The sequence below is a fragment of the Oenanthe melanoleuca genome, chromosome 1 (genome assembly GCF_029582105.1).
Source record: "Oenanthe melanoleuca isolate GR-GAL-2019-014 chromosome 1, OMel1.0, whole genome shotgun sequence".
Lineage (NCBI taxonomy): Eukaryota > Metazoa > Chordata > Aves > Passeriformes > Muscicapidae > Oenanthe > Oenanthe melanoleuca.
Window position 1 is genome coordinate 47,172,951 of NC_079333.1, and position 13,212 is coordinate 47,186,162.

The window sequence follows — 13,212 nt, forward strand, 5'->3', positions numbered from 1 at the left end:
TGTTACTTTTTGTGTAACTGAAGTTTCATGTTTTGTGTTTCTAGGCCATGTCAGCTGTGCTCTGCTGTGGACCTGTGTTTGATAATGTTGGTCTTTCCCCTGATGGATATCTTTACAAATGGCTTGATAACATTCTGGCTTGTCAAGACTTGCGTGTAAGTACTGACCAGAATGCAACACTGATGGACAATTACTCTGTACTGGGTGAGGAAAGAGTTTGTAAAGAACATGTAATGCATTATTGGTGCCATTTTCCATTTTTGTGAAGATGAACTTCAACTTTGTATCTACACAGTCATAGTTCTGTGTTTGCAGCTGATTGCTGAACTGCCTCTTTGATTAAGGAGGAGTAGACTAGTGATTTATATCAAGTGGAGAGAGAGGGAGAGAACAATCTTTCCCTTTTGGTATCTTGCATTTTGTCCTGCTGTTCTCTCTAAAACTCTCATACCAGCACACGTAACTCTGCTAAGGAAAGGCAAATAGCAGAACCTAAATAAATGTATGTGAAGCACCTAGAGGATAGAAATTATGGAAATGGTAATTAGAAAAAAAAAAAAAAAAAGTTGAGCAATGTAAAGAAATAATTAATAGTTTCAGAGAAAATCCTTCAGAAATTATGTGGGATTTTGGAATGTTGATAGGGACAGAACTATGTGCAAGTGATATGCAATCTCTGCTGCCAGTCACCTACACTTGGTGACAGAACATTAATATCATTAGTGTTTGGTGTACCAGCACTATCCTGTACTGAAAGAACATGAAGTCCAAGTCTTAGTCTTGCAAAAGGTATTTTTCTTTGTCTGCCTTGCTCCTGTGTTAGTCAAAAGAAGGATAAATATGAAAGTTTGTCACTCTGTGAAATTCACGTGAAGTAGGACATCAGTTAACAAGTCAATTAATTGATATAAAAGGAAGTTGCCCAAGAACACCTATCTAGTATCTTAGATTTTACAAAAATTCTGCTTTTTTGTTGTTGTGCCTAATTTTGTAAAATTTATTTCATTAAATAGTCTTTGTACATACCATTTTTTCAAGTGATAAGTATTGAAACCTGAATCACATTCCAACTCTGCTATCCCTAAAATAAATTTATTACAAATGTTCTGATTTCTTCTTACATGTTTGAATTTTCCATTTTCACCCTGTTTTGCCTATGTCGCTCTGAGAATTTTAGAGTATGAACATGTCTGACCCCATCACTCGTGTTTTGATGTTTGCTCAGGTTCACCAGCTTGGCTGTGAAGTTGTAGTCCTGTTGCTAGAACTGAATCCTGATCAAATCAATCTCTTCAACTGGGCTATAGATCGATGTTACACAGGATCCTACCAGCTTGCCTCTGGGTGTTTCAAAGCCATTGCAACTGTGTGTGGAAGCAGGTATTGATCAATTTATTATTCTACACTTTCAAATGTAAAGAAAACTGAAGGTTCAGCTTGTTGTATTGTTACCAGTTGTTGGTCACACTCATACATTCTCAAACAGTTCTTGAGACTGTATTGCTTGATTTTCATGATTCTGAAAGCAAAGTGATGTGCTTGGTAGAAGATGTTCTTACTACAGGTATATTTGAAATCTGGGGAATTTCAATGCTATTTTGCACAGAAACAGTTTTATTTGAATGTAGGTCATAAATCTCATTTCAAAAGATTTGGCACGGTTTTAAATTTAATTTATAAAAGGAAAAATGTTTTAAATGTCAATAGCTTGAAAGTCATTATTTTGACTTGTCATTATCTTGAAAGTCATGTTCTTTTTCTGAACTGGCTTTCATTTGGTTTGTTTAGTTCACTTTCCTGTCAACTGGTATCATCATTACTGCTAATGCTGAGCAAGCACAAGCTACATGAAGACATGAATACAAATATTGCTTTTGTGCCAGGCCTTCATAAAACTCTATCCCCTTTTTTATTTTTAAAGGCAAAATTTATAGAGAAATACAATAATACAGTAGTTTCCATCTTATTAAAATAAATTAATTTTTTTAAAAATTACTCTTTACAAAAATAATTTGGCAAGTTGTCTGATCAGCATGGAGAAATACGCAATACAGAAATAACTGGAATTTGGAAAATCAAAATAAGTCATGTGTTTCATAGTTTTCATAGTGCAAAACTGTTTTGTTCTCACTGGAACAACTAGACTAGAGACTCCATTATATGGAGATTTTTAAAATATCAATGGAATTTTGTGTTTGCAAGTTCAGTTATGTTAACAGTTTTTATTTTAATGAACACAGAAACACAGCAGCTTCAGCCCCTCTTTTTTCCTCAATTTGTGTTACTTGTGCCACTGTGGCATAAAAATCAATTTTTTCCATTCTTACAGTAGAAATTGACAGTATGATCTTTGTGATTTATTTTGAAGGGAAGGTCCTCTTTCTGGCAAGCTGGGAATTTTTATTAATATTTGATGGCTGTTAATAGTTTTTCCTCTATCATCTATCAAAATGTATCAAGAGGCCACTGCTTAAACTGCTTGAAAAATGAGCAGCAATTGATTAGGCCCACTCAACTTTCTACAAAGAAGCCACTTTCCTTCATTTCTTTTCTTTTTGTGATTATTTTCTAAGAAGTGGAAGAGCAAAGAGCCAGTTACAGAGCTTGGGTTGCAGCTGGTGTATGGAATTACCAAGAATGTCCCATTACACACATGTATCTGCCATATTAAAAAGTCCAAGTAGACATCCTGCAGCCATCCAGGAGCACTGTAGCTGACATCTAGGGTGATAAATTGATGGTTCACAATTCAATCAGTGCATTTACAAATCATCATGAGAAAACAGAAACCTATTTAGTGCAAATCCAAATATTATGATGTGGGATTTACTCCTCTAACAATATTCTTGTTAACACTTTGATATATTTAATATTACAATTGATACTGACTTTATAGATAGCAGACTTTTTGAAGCAGTTCTTCATGTTTACTCTTTGAAAACAATTTTCATAGAATTGTCTAATACCTCAGAATGTTCATGTCAGAGATAATGTCTTTTGTCCAAAGGGACTGTTTTAATTACAGCTTGGCTTAAAAAATTCCTTATCCTTGAAAAGGTTCATGCTCCCTATTTTCTTTCATGGGTGTCAGCCTGTCTCCTATAAACAGTTTATGTTGTAAATTAAAATGAATTGACAGTCACAGACACAGGTATTTCATTTTCATTGTGGGTAACTCAGTGCATTCCTAAGCCTTAATGTAAGGTAATTATAAATAATCCTTTCTTTCTTCCCATTCACCAGATGGTCCTTTGATCAAGCAGTGTGTATTCATAAGAGCTCCCTTTCCCATATTCTGATGGTGGAAGAGAAAAAAGAAAGATTTCTTTTAATTCTCTTTAGACCCTATTACAGAGTAAATCAGAGTGAATATAATCTACATTCCTCACCAGCATTCACAAAAATGTTCTTTTTATTCTTCTAGGAACTATCCTTTTGATATTGTGACGCTTTTAAATTTGGTTCTGTTCAAGGCATCTGACACCAACAGAGAGATTTATGAAATTTCCATGCAACTTATGCAGGCATGTATCAGCTACTTATTTTTTCCTCCTATCCTTGGAGATTGTTTTGGTGAATTTCTTATAAACTACTGTTATTTACACATTAGTTTTGTTTTGAAAATAAACAGTCGGTTTTTTCTTGGCTATAAAAACTTTGACAAATATTTATATTAAAATGAATGTTATAGTGTCTTTCGTATTTGGAGAATATACTCTGAAATATATAGAGCATTCTCTGACAGCTAAACTTCAAATGCTGATATTTCTTGATTTAATGAATTTTTATTGTCTCATTCCTTTTTTTTTTGTCTTTTACAGATCCTTGAATCAAAGCTTTTTGTTTATTCAAAAAAGGTAGCTGAACAAAGACCAGGCAGTATCTTGTATGGGACACATGGTCCATTGCCACCTCTTTACAGTGTCTCACTTGCCCTTCTTTCATGTGAACTAGCAAGGATGTATCCTGAACTTACACTTCCACTTTTTTCAGGTAGCTATATTTATTTCACTTATTATGTCCTTTACATTTTGGTACAAATGCTAGACTGCTACCAGTTCTGTTTATAAATTTAGCTTGACCTGTTTTCATTCTAGTTCAGGTCAGATCAGATTTAGGAATCCAATATATATTTCCTAGAGGTACTCACACAAAGTCCCTCTCTGGGGACTCTGTGCCACTTATGTGATCTTAGGGTAACTTTGGAATTGCAAGTGCCCTGAATTAGTTACAATGACATTGGCAAACTCCACTATGATAGGTTCTCAGATCATACTCATAAGGACATATTTCTTCATTTTATATAAACATGATTTGAACTTTTGGCAGATTGATTGCATGTGTCCACTTCTACCAATGATTCAAATCACTCTGAGTGGTCTCTACTTTATGTTATTTGCCACATCTGCACATCTCAGCATTTTTTAATTTTATCAGAAATATGTATTTTCAGAATTACTGAAAAAAGGGTTAAAAATTGAGACCTGCAGGAGCACAATCCAGAATATGCCAACTGTGAGGCCATTCCTGGGAACTGTGATGTTTTGAGACATGTCTGTCTGGTTTAATCAATCTTATGTGTTGCTTTAGTTTTTAAATAACAGAATGCAAATGTGTGTAATCGTGGGAATTTTTACTGGCTCTTAAAATCCCTTTCTGTTGTTTTTGCTCAGTCTGTAGGGTCTGGAGGGGAGGGTAAAGGAACAATACATCACCCTTACATTTCTCAGGGCCCAAGATACCATGAATTATAAATAACTGGTGTAGGGAAATTCTGATGGCTCATTTGTCATTAAGCAAATGCTCTTCATCATCTCTGGTATCATCTACTCATGTTGCTGTAACGACTCTGTCATTAAAAAAATCTCAGATATACAGGATATTACAGTCCAAGTGAGACATCCTTTCTGTATATCTAGAATCATAAGGAGGAGAGAACAGTGTGTGTCTTCGTGATTTTTAAAAACCAGGCAGTGGGTAAAAAAGGAAATGTGTCCTCTACTGATTTTACAGAAGAATTCTGGTGAAGAGAGATAATGTGGTTCATTTTGGCAGGAAGCTGTATTTCTTATCCCAGATTTTCCAAATCCCTTTGCCTTACAGTGCCAGTTCTTTTTTTGTAAACTATCTAAAGTGCTGCATACAAGCATTCCTGAACTGACAGCCAGCTATGAATTTTATAGACATTCCCACAGGAAGTAGGATCCCAATATATGCAGGATTTTTTTGGTAAACTCAGTATAATAAGTGCCTTATTTTAAACTATAGCTTAGAAACCTGGAGGCCAGTGAGGCATTTGTAATCTGCTGAACACTTTGGGTATTCTCCAGCAGCTCTTGGAATTGTAGAGTAACCAGCAGTAACTGAATTATCCTTGTTCCTCCTTATTGACATCCACCTCACTTAATACATAACATGGCATAGAAACAAGGGGTGACTTTCTGTTTCTAAGCCCAGACTGAGTTAGTTATTTTAGACAGAAGACATGACCAATTGCTTGCTATTCTTGGACATTAATTCCATGTTTCTCTTCAGGAAACTCAAGAGAGTGTTTTTTTATGTTTGTGGTGTGCAAGGTAAAAACCATCAGGTAGTCTAACAAATGTCAGAAATGTGATTGGAACAGTATATTTAGGGTCTCCATCATAAATTAATATGTTGTTTTGTTCAACTCTTACTATTTCAGAGGTAAGCCAGCGCTTTCCAACAACACACCCAAATGGAAGACAGATCATGCTTACCTACCTGCTACCCTGGCTTCATAATATTGAGCTGGTAGACAACAGACTGCTCCTCCCTGGCTCAAGCCCTACCACTCCAGAAGATGAGCTGAAGGACAAGGATGGGGAAATAGCAGTCACAAGTGGACTAAAAGGCAATGGCTGGGGCTCACCTGAGGCCACCTCCCTGGTTCTTAATAATCTCATGTATATGACAGCCAAGGTAAAAAAACAAATCAGACAAAAAAACTAACCTGTAAAACTTTTGTTTCTTCCCTCCTGTACCAGAAATTTGACACTGGAACAGTCTGTACCAATCAAACAAAATCTGCCTAATTTTAGAATTACTTTTTAAATTTACAGTCCTCAAGACTTTTATTTTCTCTTATGATTTAAGTCCTTCTGTGGATCAGAACCTAAATGGTTTTAAATGGAGTTTATGGTCTGAAATCTGTCAGGTAGCTTTTTAAAATACTGTTTTGTAACTTTTTACAGCATTTCACTGGGGTTCTTTTGCATTAGAAATTGTTCTAAAAGAACATGCTTTAGTTTGGAAGTCTGCATATTTCAAGGAAATTATGCCTGTGATTCTTTACAGTATGGAGATGAAATTCCTGGACCAGAGATGGAAAATGTCTGGAATGCCTTGGCCAACAATGAAAAATGGAGTAACAATCTTAGGATAACACTGCAGTTCCTCATTAGTTTGTGTGGTGTTAGCAGTGATACCATCCTTTTACCCTATGTAAGTTTTTGCACTTTATTTTATTTACTGCTGATTACACAAGTTGTAGTGAAGAAAACATCTATTACCTGCAGAAAATTGATTTCTATATCAAAAACAAATACCAACATACTCCCTAACACACTGTACAAAATTAAATGGCTGGAATAAAAGTGCCAGGAAACTGAAATTAAAACAAAGAAATTGAGTAGTTCAAATCTCAGCCTGCACCAGCAGAGCCCATCACAAGTGAGAGGTGGGTTTCTCTCAAGCAAGGAGAAACTTTGCATGTCTATGAATGGGGACAGTAACAGAGACTGGCCATAAATTGCCAGAAAATGCTACATCCTCTTCTTTAGCAGACTAGAACATTCTCTGAGACATCTCAAGAGACAGAAGATAGTTAACCTTTATAAGCTCCTTACCATTTCAACTTTGCCTCTGCATGACTGTCATAAATTATCTAACAGTTGCTGCAATGTGCAACTCAAACTGTACTGGATATTGTTATTATTCAAGTTAAAATAAAATCAGGGCTGTCTGAGAAAATCAGGCTAATTCCATTCCCATGTTCCTTATTGCTCAGTTGCTGAGTGAAACAGAATCTAAATTTAGTGAATTTTCCAGCCCAATTACAATATGTTGCTTTGTTAGTTAGCCTCTTTACATTTATTTCCCTGAAATAAATCTGAAATAACTAATGTGATGAAATTTATCTAAAAAGCCTCATGAATATGCTTCATTTACATTTGCTGAAATGACAGTTTGCCCAAAGTGTTTATGATGACTGCTGTGCATATTAGAATAAAGAAAATAAAGAAGCCTGTAAAAATCTTCAGAATGTTGTTGTTGTACCATAGGCATCCTGTTTGTTTCCTTTCATTGTAGGGTTTACTGTTCTACATTCTCAAGTCAGTGTATATATATATATATATATATATATATGCTTAGCTAGTCAAAAGTAGAAAAATTTGAAAGTGGAATTGGTATAAGAACAAGCTCAATGTTTATATGAGAGGAAGACAAAGGGGTTGATGTGAAATAAGTTTGTTCCCTCAGTTGTTACAGAGGCTTTCCATTCAGTGTTGATCATGCTTTGAGCAGGAGGTTTGATGAGGGACTTCCCAGCCTCTTTCCAACCTGCCTCATCCTACAATCTGTGACAGATTTGGGATTAGGCCCAAAGGTGGTCTCCATCTCTGTTGGCAGAGAACAAGTGGAAATCACCTCTTAGAGATAAGACAGAAAATGAGGGCTGTTGCCCTCATTTCTGGCAGCTTACAGAAGGAGCAGGGGCAGTTTTCTGAGAGGAAGGAGTAGTCCTGTGCTAAATATATGTCTGATTCCTAATGCAGCCTGATTGGAAAAGCCTGATAACCCTGTCACCCCTTGCCCAGCACCCCTCACATACCTTATCCCCCATCCACACCCTTGCCAAAGCCAAAGCTTTCAGCCCCTCCTTTTCCCCTTACTGTTGCCATCCCAGATCTGACAGCCTTTCCTCCCACCCCCTCCACCCAGTGCACTTCTTTCTCCATATCCTTTTTTTGCCTCAAAGCCTTGGCTTTTCACAGTCCTGTCCTCCTCCAGGACAGTACAGTCCTCTCACTTCAGGAAGAGGGCAATCTGTTCTGACATCTCCAGCTTCATCTGCTCAGCATCTCCTATTTTGCCTGTAGGACTTTTCTGGTCTCTCTCCCAGGCTTCTCGTGGCTGGTGGCAGCAGCAGCTGACAAGGTTTCCGTGTTTTCTACCACCCAGTTAGTCTGTAATGTTTTGTAATGTTGAGTTAATAGTCTGATTCTCGGATTTTGCAAAATCTGAAAAAGTTCTTGGCTTCTGTAGGAAGCCTGACTGTGCTTATGAGTCACTCCTTCACTGATAGCTTTGTCTGGAGTAGGAAAACACACTGGTCTTATCACATGCATCTGCTCAGTGTTTTGCTAATGCCCTGGAGTTTACAGATAAGAAATCCTGCCTAACTCTGTTAACTACACAAGACTGCTGATACCATAAACATGTGTCTTCCATTATCATGTAGATAACAGATACAGGTTAACAAATAAAGATCATTTGGACAGTTTATCAGCAGTGTTCCAGGTCACCTGGGCTTAAAAGACCACAGAGCTGCAAGATTGCCAGTTTACCCATGTCCTGTAGGAGCCCCCTGTGCCCCAAGGCAGTCACCAGCTGCTTTGTGCCTTCAGCCATCTGTTCTCCCTGTGTGGGTCCAAGCCAAAAGCATGCCTGACTCACATTTTTTAAATTTCTTTTTATCATCTAAATTAATTGCTTTGTCTCTTATGTTTCCTTTAAGCATTTTTTCCCAGTGCCCCAGTACAAATTGCTGAGCTGTCCATTCTTTTATATATTAAGTACTGAAAGATTTCTTAGGGTATTTGCAGTTCAGAAACCTCTTCAGCAAAGACTCGATGTTGGGAGCGTGACCCTTTCAGCAGTGAGAGAATCTGAAAGTGGCACTGTGAGCCCAACCAGAAATAAGCCTCAGGAAGAAGATGATTTTGTCTCTGGAAAGTCCCTGGGAAATTTTTAGCACAGTAGAGTAAAAGAGACTTTGCATATGTGCATTTTCTCCAAGGGAAAAAAAAAAAAAAAAAAAAAAAAAAACAAGGGAAAGAGAAGCAGGAAGGAAGTTATTTTAATGGAAGTATTTAAGAGTATAAGAACAGCAATATTTGATGAGGCCAACAGGCAGTTCAGTCTAATATATTAGCTCCCCTATAATATTAGCTCCCGTATAAGCATCTGTTTAGGGACATCTTTAAAAACTAGCAGGCAAGCACAGAGAGATATTCCCCATATGGTCTCCCAGCTCCAGCAGTTTATGAATCAAGTGATTTTGAGCTGGAGAGAGTCTCTGCTTTTAATAGTGATCAGGTTTTTTTTCCCTCAAGAAATCAGCTGAATTTGGTCTCAGTATCTCAACAGTCCTCATTGCTGCAGTGCAGTTTTGAGGTCTTGTTAAAACATTTATAGATATTTCCAGCGTTTCCATAAATGATACTCTCAGATTTTTCTAATCAGGATACATTAAGTCTGTATACATAATTTCTCTGCCTTTCTTCCATTTGCTATTACTTTGCTTACAGATACAAGTAGCAACTCAAAGCCTGGCTTACTCATTGTGGCCCCAGCTACAGTTTTGTAGATGTGCCTGTTGTACAGTTATATACATAAACAGTTTATTGTGAATGGTAAGCAAAAAAATTGAAGTAATTAAATCATAGAGTCAGTCTGCTGGGGAAATTATCTTAATGTCAAAGTGAAAAGTTTTATTTCTGTATGAACTGTGTTCTGTCCAGGAAAAACACTTCCATTCTAGATAATTTCAGTACTGCAGTGTAACATTCATTCATTTCTTCAGAAATTAACTTTAGTCAGAGTTTAACAACTGTTGCTTTCTTCCACAGATAAAGAAGGTTGCAATATATCTGTGTCGCAATAACACTATTCAGACAATGGAAGAACTTCTTTTTGAGCTGCAGCAAACCGACCCAGTGAACCCCATAGTCCAACATTGTGATAATGCTCCTTTTTACCGTTTTGCTGCCAGTAACAAAGCCTCAGCTGCAGCTTCTGGTATGACCTGAATGTGTTTTCTTTATGCTCTCCTGCTCTTTTGAGTTTTCATCTCTTTGCAAAAAACAATCTCTTACTTTTACATCCATTCAGACGTGTGTACATGAAGTACAAGGTTCAGAGCCTTGTTGCATGTCTAAATTACATTTCCTTCTAATTCCTACTGATGTATATGCTTTGTTAACATGTGCTTAATTATCTTAATAGCATATATAACAGCATATTACCAATATTTGATGCTGCTCAGAATTCTGTCACTCTTCAGAAAACTCCACACTTTAGTGGTTGTTTCAGTCAAAGCAAGAAATCATTATCGATGCAGTGAACACAGCAGATACATCAAGCAGTTTCCTGAAAACTGAAAGCCTCAGTGTTGTGGCAGTTTTGTTGTAAAAGGCCTAATGCCATTTTCTAAGCTTCAGTAGTCAAATATTCTTAAGAGCCAGTCCCACATTTAACCTTGTAAATGTTTTGCCAAATCCTTGAAAAACAATAGACTGTGTCTCTTGAGCTTAGTTTAAGGAGTAGACCATCATTCTGTTAATCTGCCTCTCCAAGCATGTAAACTTTACACCACCCAGCTGTGGAAGCAGGTCCTGGTAGAACACTGTTCATTCATTCATATGTGCAAGTACCTGCAGGATGGTCACTTTGGCTGTAGCTGCTAAAAAACCCTGTAAGTTATGGGGTTTTTATTGCTTTGCAGATGCTGTCTGCTGCATGTAACAAATGTTCTTACTCCCATCTCCTATACAGGAACCACCTCCAGCAGTAACACTGTTGTAGCTGGCCAAGATAGTTTTCCTGATGCAGAGGAGAACAGAGTGGTGAAAGAGACTGATGAAAGGTTTGTGGTTTGGGTTTTTTTCCTCCAAAATGTAGGTGTTTTTCTAGGCTGAGATGTTGGACAGAGTTCTGCTTGTTCTGTGAGGAACTCTGGTGCTCAGATTGATCCTAAGTGGTGTTATCCCAGTATGTATAATTGGTTTTTTGAAAAAAGCTATTCTCATTATTCTAGTTCCTGACTCTTGTTTAATTGTAAAGGAACAACTGTTAAACCTACATTTAATGAATTGTGCTAAGTAGGTCATGGTTTTGTAGGAATTATCTACAAAGGTGAAAGTAAAAAATAGGAATGTGCATCAAATAATGACTACTAAAATCTTTACAAAAAATCAGATTTGATCACACTGGTCAATTTCATGGACAGTGAGTAAAATTTAGTTTGTCAGATTTATATCAGTGATTTCAAGGATACCTCCTATGTCTGAATGAAATGTTTTATAGAGGAGAGCTATGGAAAATAACTTGCTTATAGGTTATATATTCCACTTAGACTTCTGCTATTTACAGGACATACTGACAAATGACAAATGAATCAATACAAAGCCTAGGGGCCATCAGATCCTAGAGCACAGACATATAGATTATTTCTCTCACAGAAACACTCTTGGTTTTGCAAGAGAACTTTGGACAATTTATAATGGCATTTGTCAGTTAGTGTATTAGTATTACATTAGTCACTGATAGTCACAAGTATCCCTTCAGGAGTCCAGCCCTCCTTCCCTAAGGGGCAGGGCTTGGAGGTACAGAGATAATTATGTGAGCAAACCTTTCTGTACTTCAGAACTTTTGAATTACTTGGTCTCTCCATGTTACAAACAAGAATAGCATTTTGTCAGGTTAGTTATATGTGTCTGCTAATTTAAATGTAAGTAAAAAATGACGGTGCTAAGTTTCAAATTGATAGTAAAACAGATTTGACTCTTAAGTGATGTTTTTTCAACATGAGTACTAGAAATGTACTTAATTTGTAATTAGTTTCCTAGCTTTGCAGGGATGGTGATGTTTTTAGATCATCACTAGTGTGTGAGCTGTCAGTATGGCTCCTCTCATTCCACTTCAGGCCTGATTACCCTGAGAACACAAGGTGGAGGAAGTCAAAGGAGATCACCAGGAAAAGTCAGCTTACCATGAATGCATGGCAGATTTAAGGACAGCTGTGAGCAGTTTGCTCTGGCTCTCATATCTCTTTGCTTTTCTGCTAGGTCTGCTCTGGCATTTGCTGGATTCTCCTCTTGAAGGGTGATCTGTAGTTTTTCCTGCTTGGTACCTGTGCAGGCTTGGCTTTGGACTATTAGTCAGTCACAGATTCACAAAATATTCTGAGCTGGAAGAGACCCACACTCTCAAGTGAATAGCCCATATGGGGATTGAACCCACAACCTTGGCAGTATTAGCACCATGCTTTGAGTGTTTTAACAATTTGGATTTTACCCATGAACATGATCTGTGACAAATACTAGCTGTGAACAGTTTATATCTCAGTTCATCCTTAGCAGTTTCTTCTTCAAAAAAATCACACGTTTGCAGCATGAGCATTTCCCTTTGCTAAATTTTAAAGGCTTGTGACATGGGAGCACACTGTTAGAACTTCTCAAAAACTGGCTGCAAAAATGTTTTGTGGAAAGAATCAGCATTACATTCATTTGCTGTCTATTCCTGTGTAAAAGTGAATGCTTAAGGAAATGCTTTTTTTTTTTTTTTTTTTTAGGGTAAACATAAAGTCCAGATGTTTCATGTCAGTCTGTGATGCTAATGAAGATTTTCTTTTCTTGTATTTGAAGGTTCAGTAATGTCACTAGAGCACATACCCGACTAGAATCGAGGTACAGTAACAGCTCTGGAGGATCTTACGATGATGACAAAAGTAAGTTATATTCAATTTGATGAAATTTCTGATGTTTTGGTTGGAGAGGAAAGCATTCCAATGACCAGAAGAGCCTCTCTGTTTAAGTTCTGTATAAACAGTAATGTAGCATCGCCATGCAGGGAGTGTCCTTATTTTACCTCCATACCTCATTTAATTAATTTACTTTGTTTAATCTGGGTTCAGTCAAACCCATTTGAAGGCCAGAGAACTCCACAGAAAGCAGCAGCAGAGAATCCTCCAGAGAGTAACACATTAGGTCTTTCATACATGACAAGGCAAAACACTTGTAAGAGCATTAGAGCAAGTACTTTGAGTTGTGCATTCTGGCAGTATACCCTTCCAGATCAAGTGCTGTTATATGAGCATGAAAAGAGGCTCAGGAGTTTCCAAATATGAGATCTTATCTCCTCATTAGCTTTTATCTGCTCTCTGCAACCAGTTTCTGGCTGCACTGT

At 37.2% G+C, this 13,212-nt stretch overlaps 1 protein-coding gene across 4 annotated transcripts in view; it reads left to right on the forward strand.

The window, feature by feature from the left end:
• FRY (FRY microtubule binding protein) overlaps nucleotides 1-13,212 on the forward strand; it is a 189,255-nt gene that overhangs the window by 121,284 nt on the left and 54,759 nt on the right. For all 4 annotated transcript variants that reach the window (XM_056485463.1, XM_056485469.1, XM_056485455.1 and 1 more), the window contains exons 28-36: nucleotides 45-155; nucleotides 1,226-1,380; nucleotides 3,425-3,524; nucleotides 3,822-3,993; nucleotides 5,687-5,943; nucleotides 6,319-6,465; nucleotides 9,876-10,044; nucleotides 10,801-10,891; nucleotides 12,672-12,754. In XM_056485463.1, the coding sequence (XP_056341438.1) occupies nucleotides 45-155; nucleotides 1,226-1,380; nucleotides 3,425-3,524; nucleotides 3,822-3,993; nucleotides 5,687-5,943; nucleotides 6,319-6,465; nucleotides 9,876-10,044; nucleotides 10,801-10,891; nucleotides 12,672-12,754 (1,285 nt within the window). The remainder of the gene's footprint in view (nucleotides 1-44; nucleotides 156-1,225; nucleotides 1,381-3,424; nucleotides 3,525-3,821; nucleotides 3,994-5,686; nucleotides 5,944-6,318; nucleotides 6,466-9,875; nucleotides 10,045-10,800; nucleotides 10,892-12,671; nucleotides 12,755-13,212) is intronic.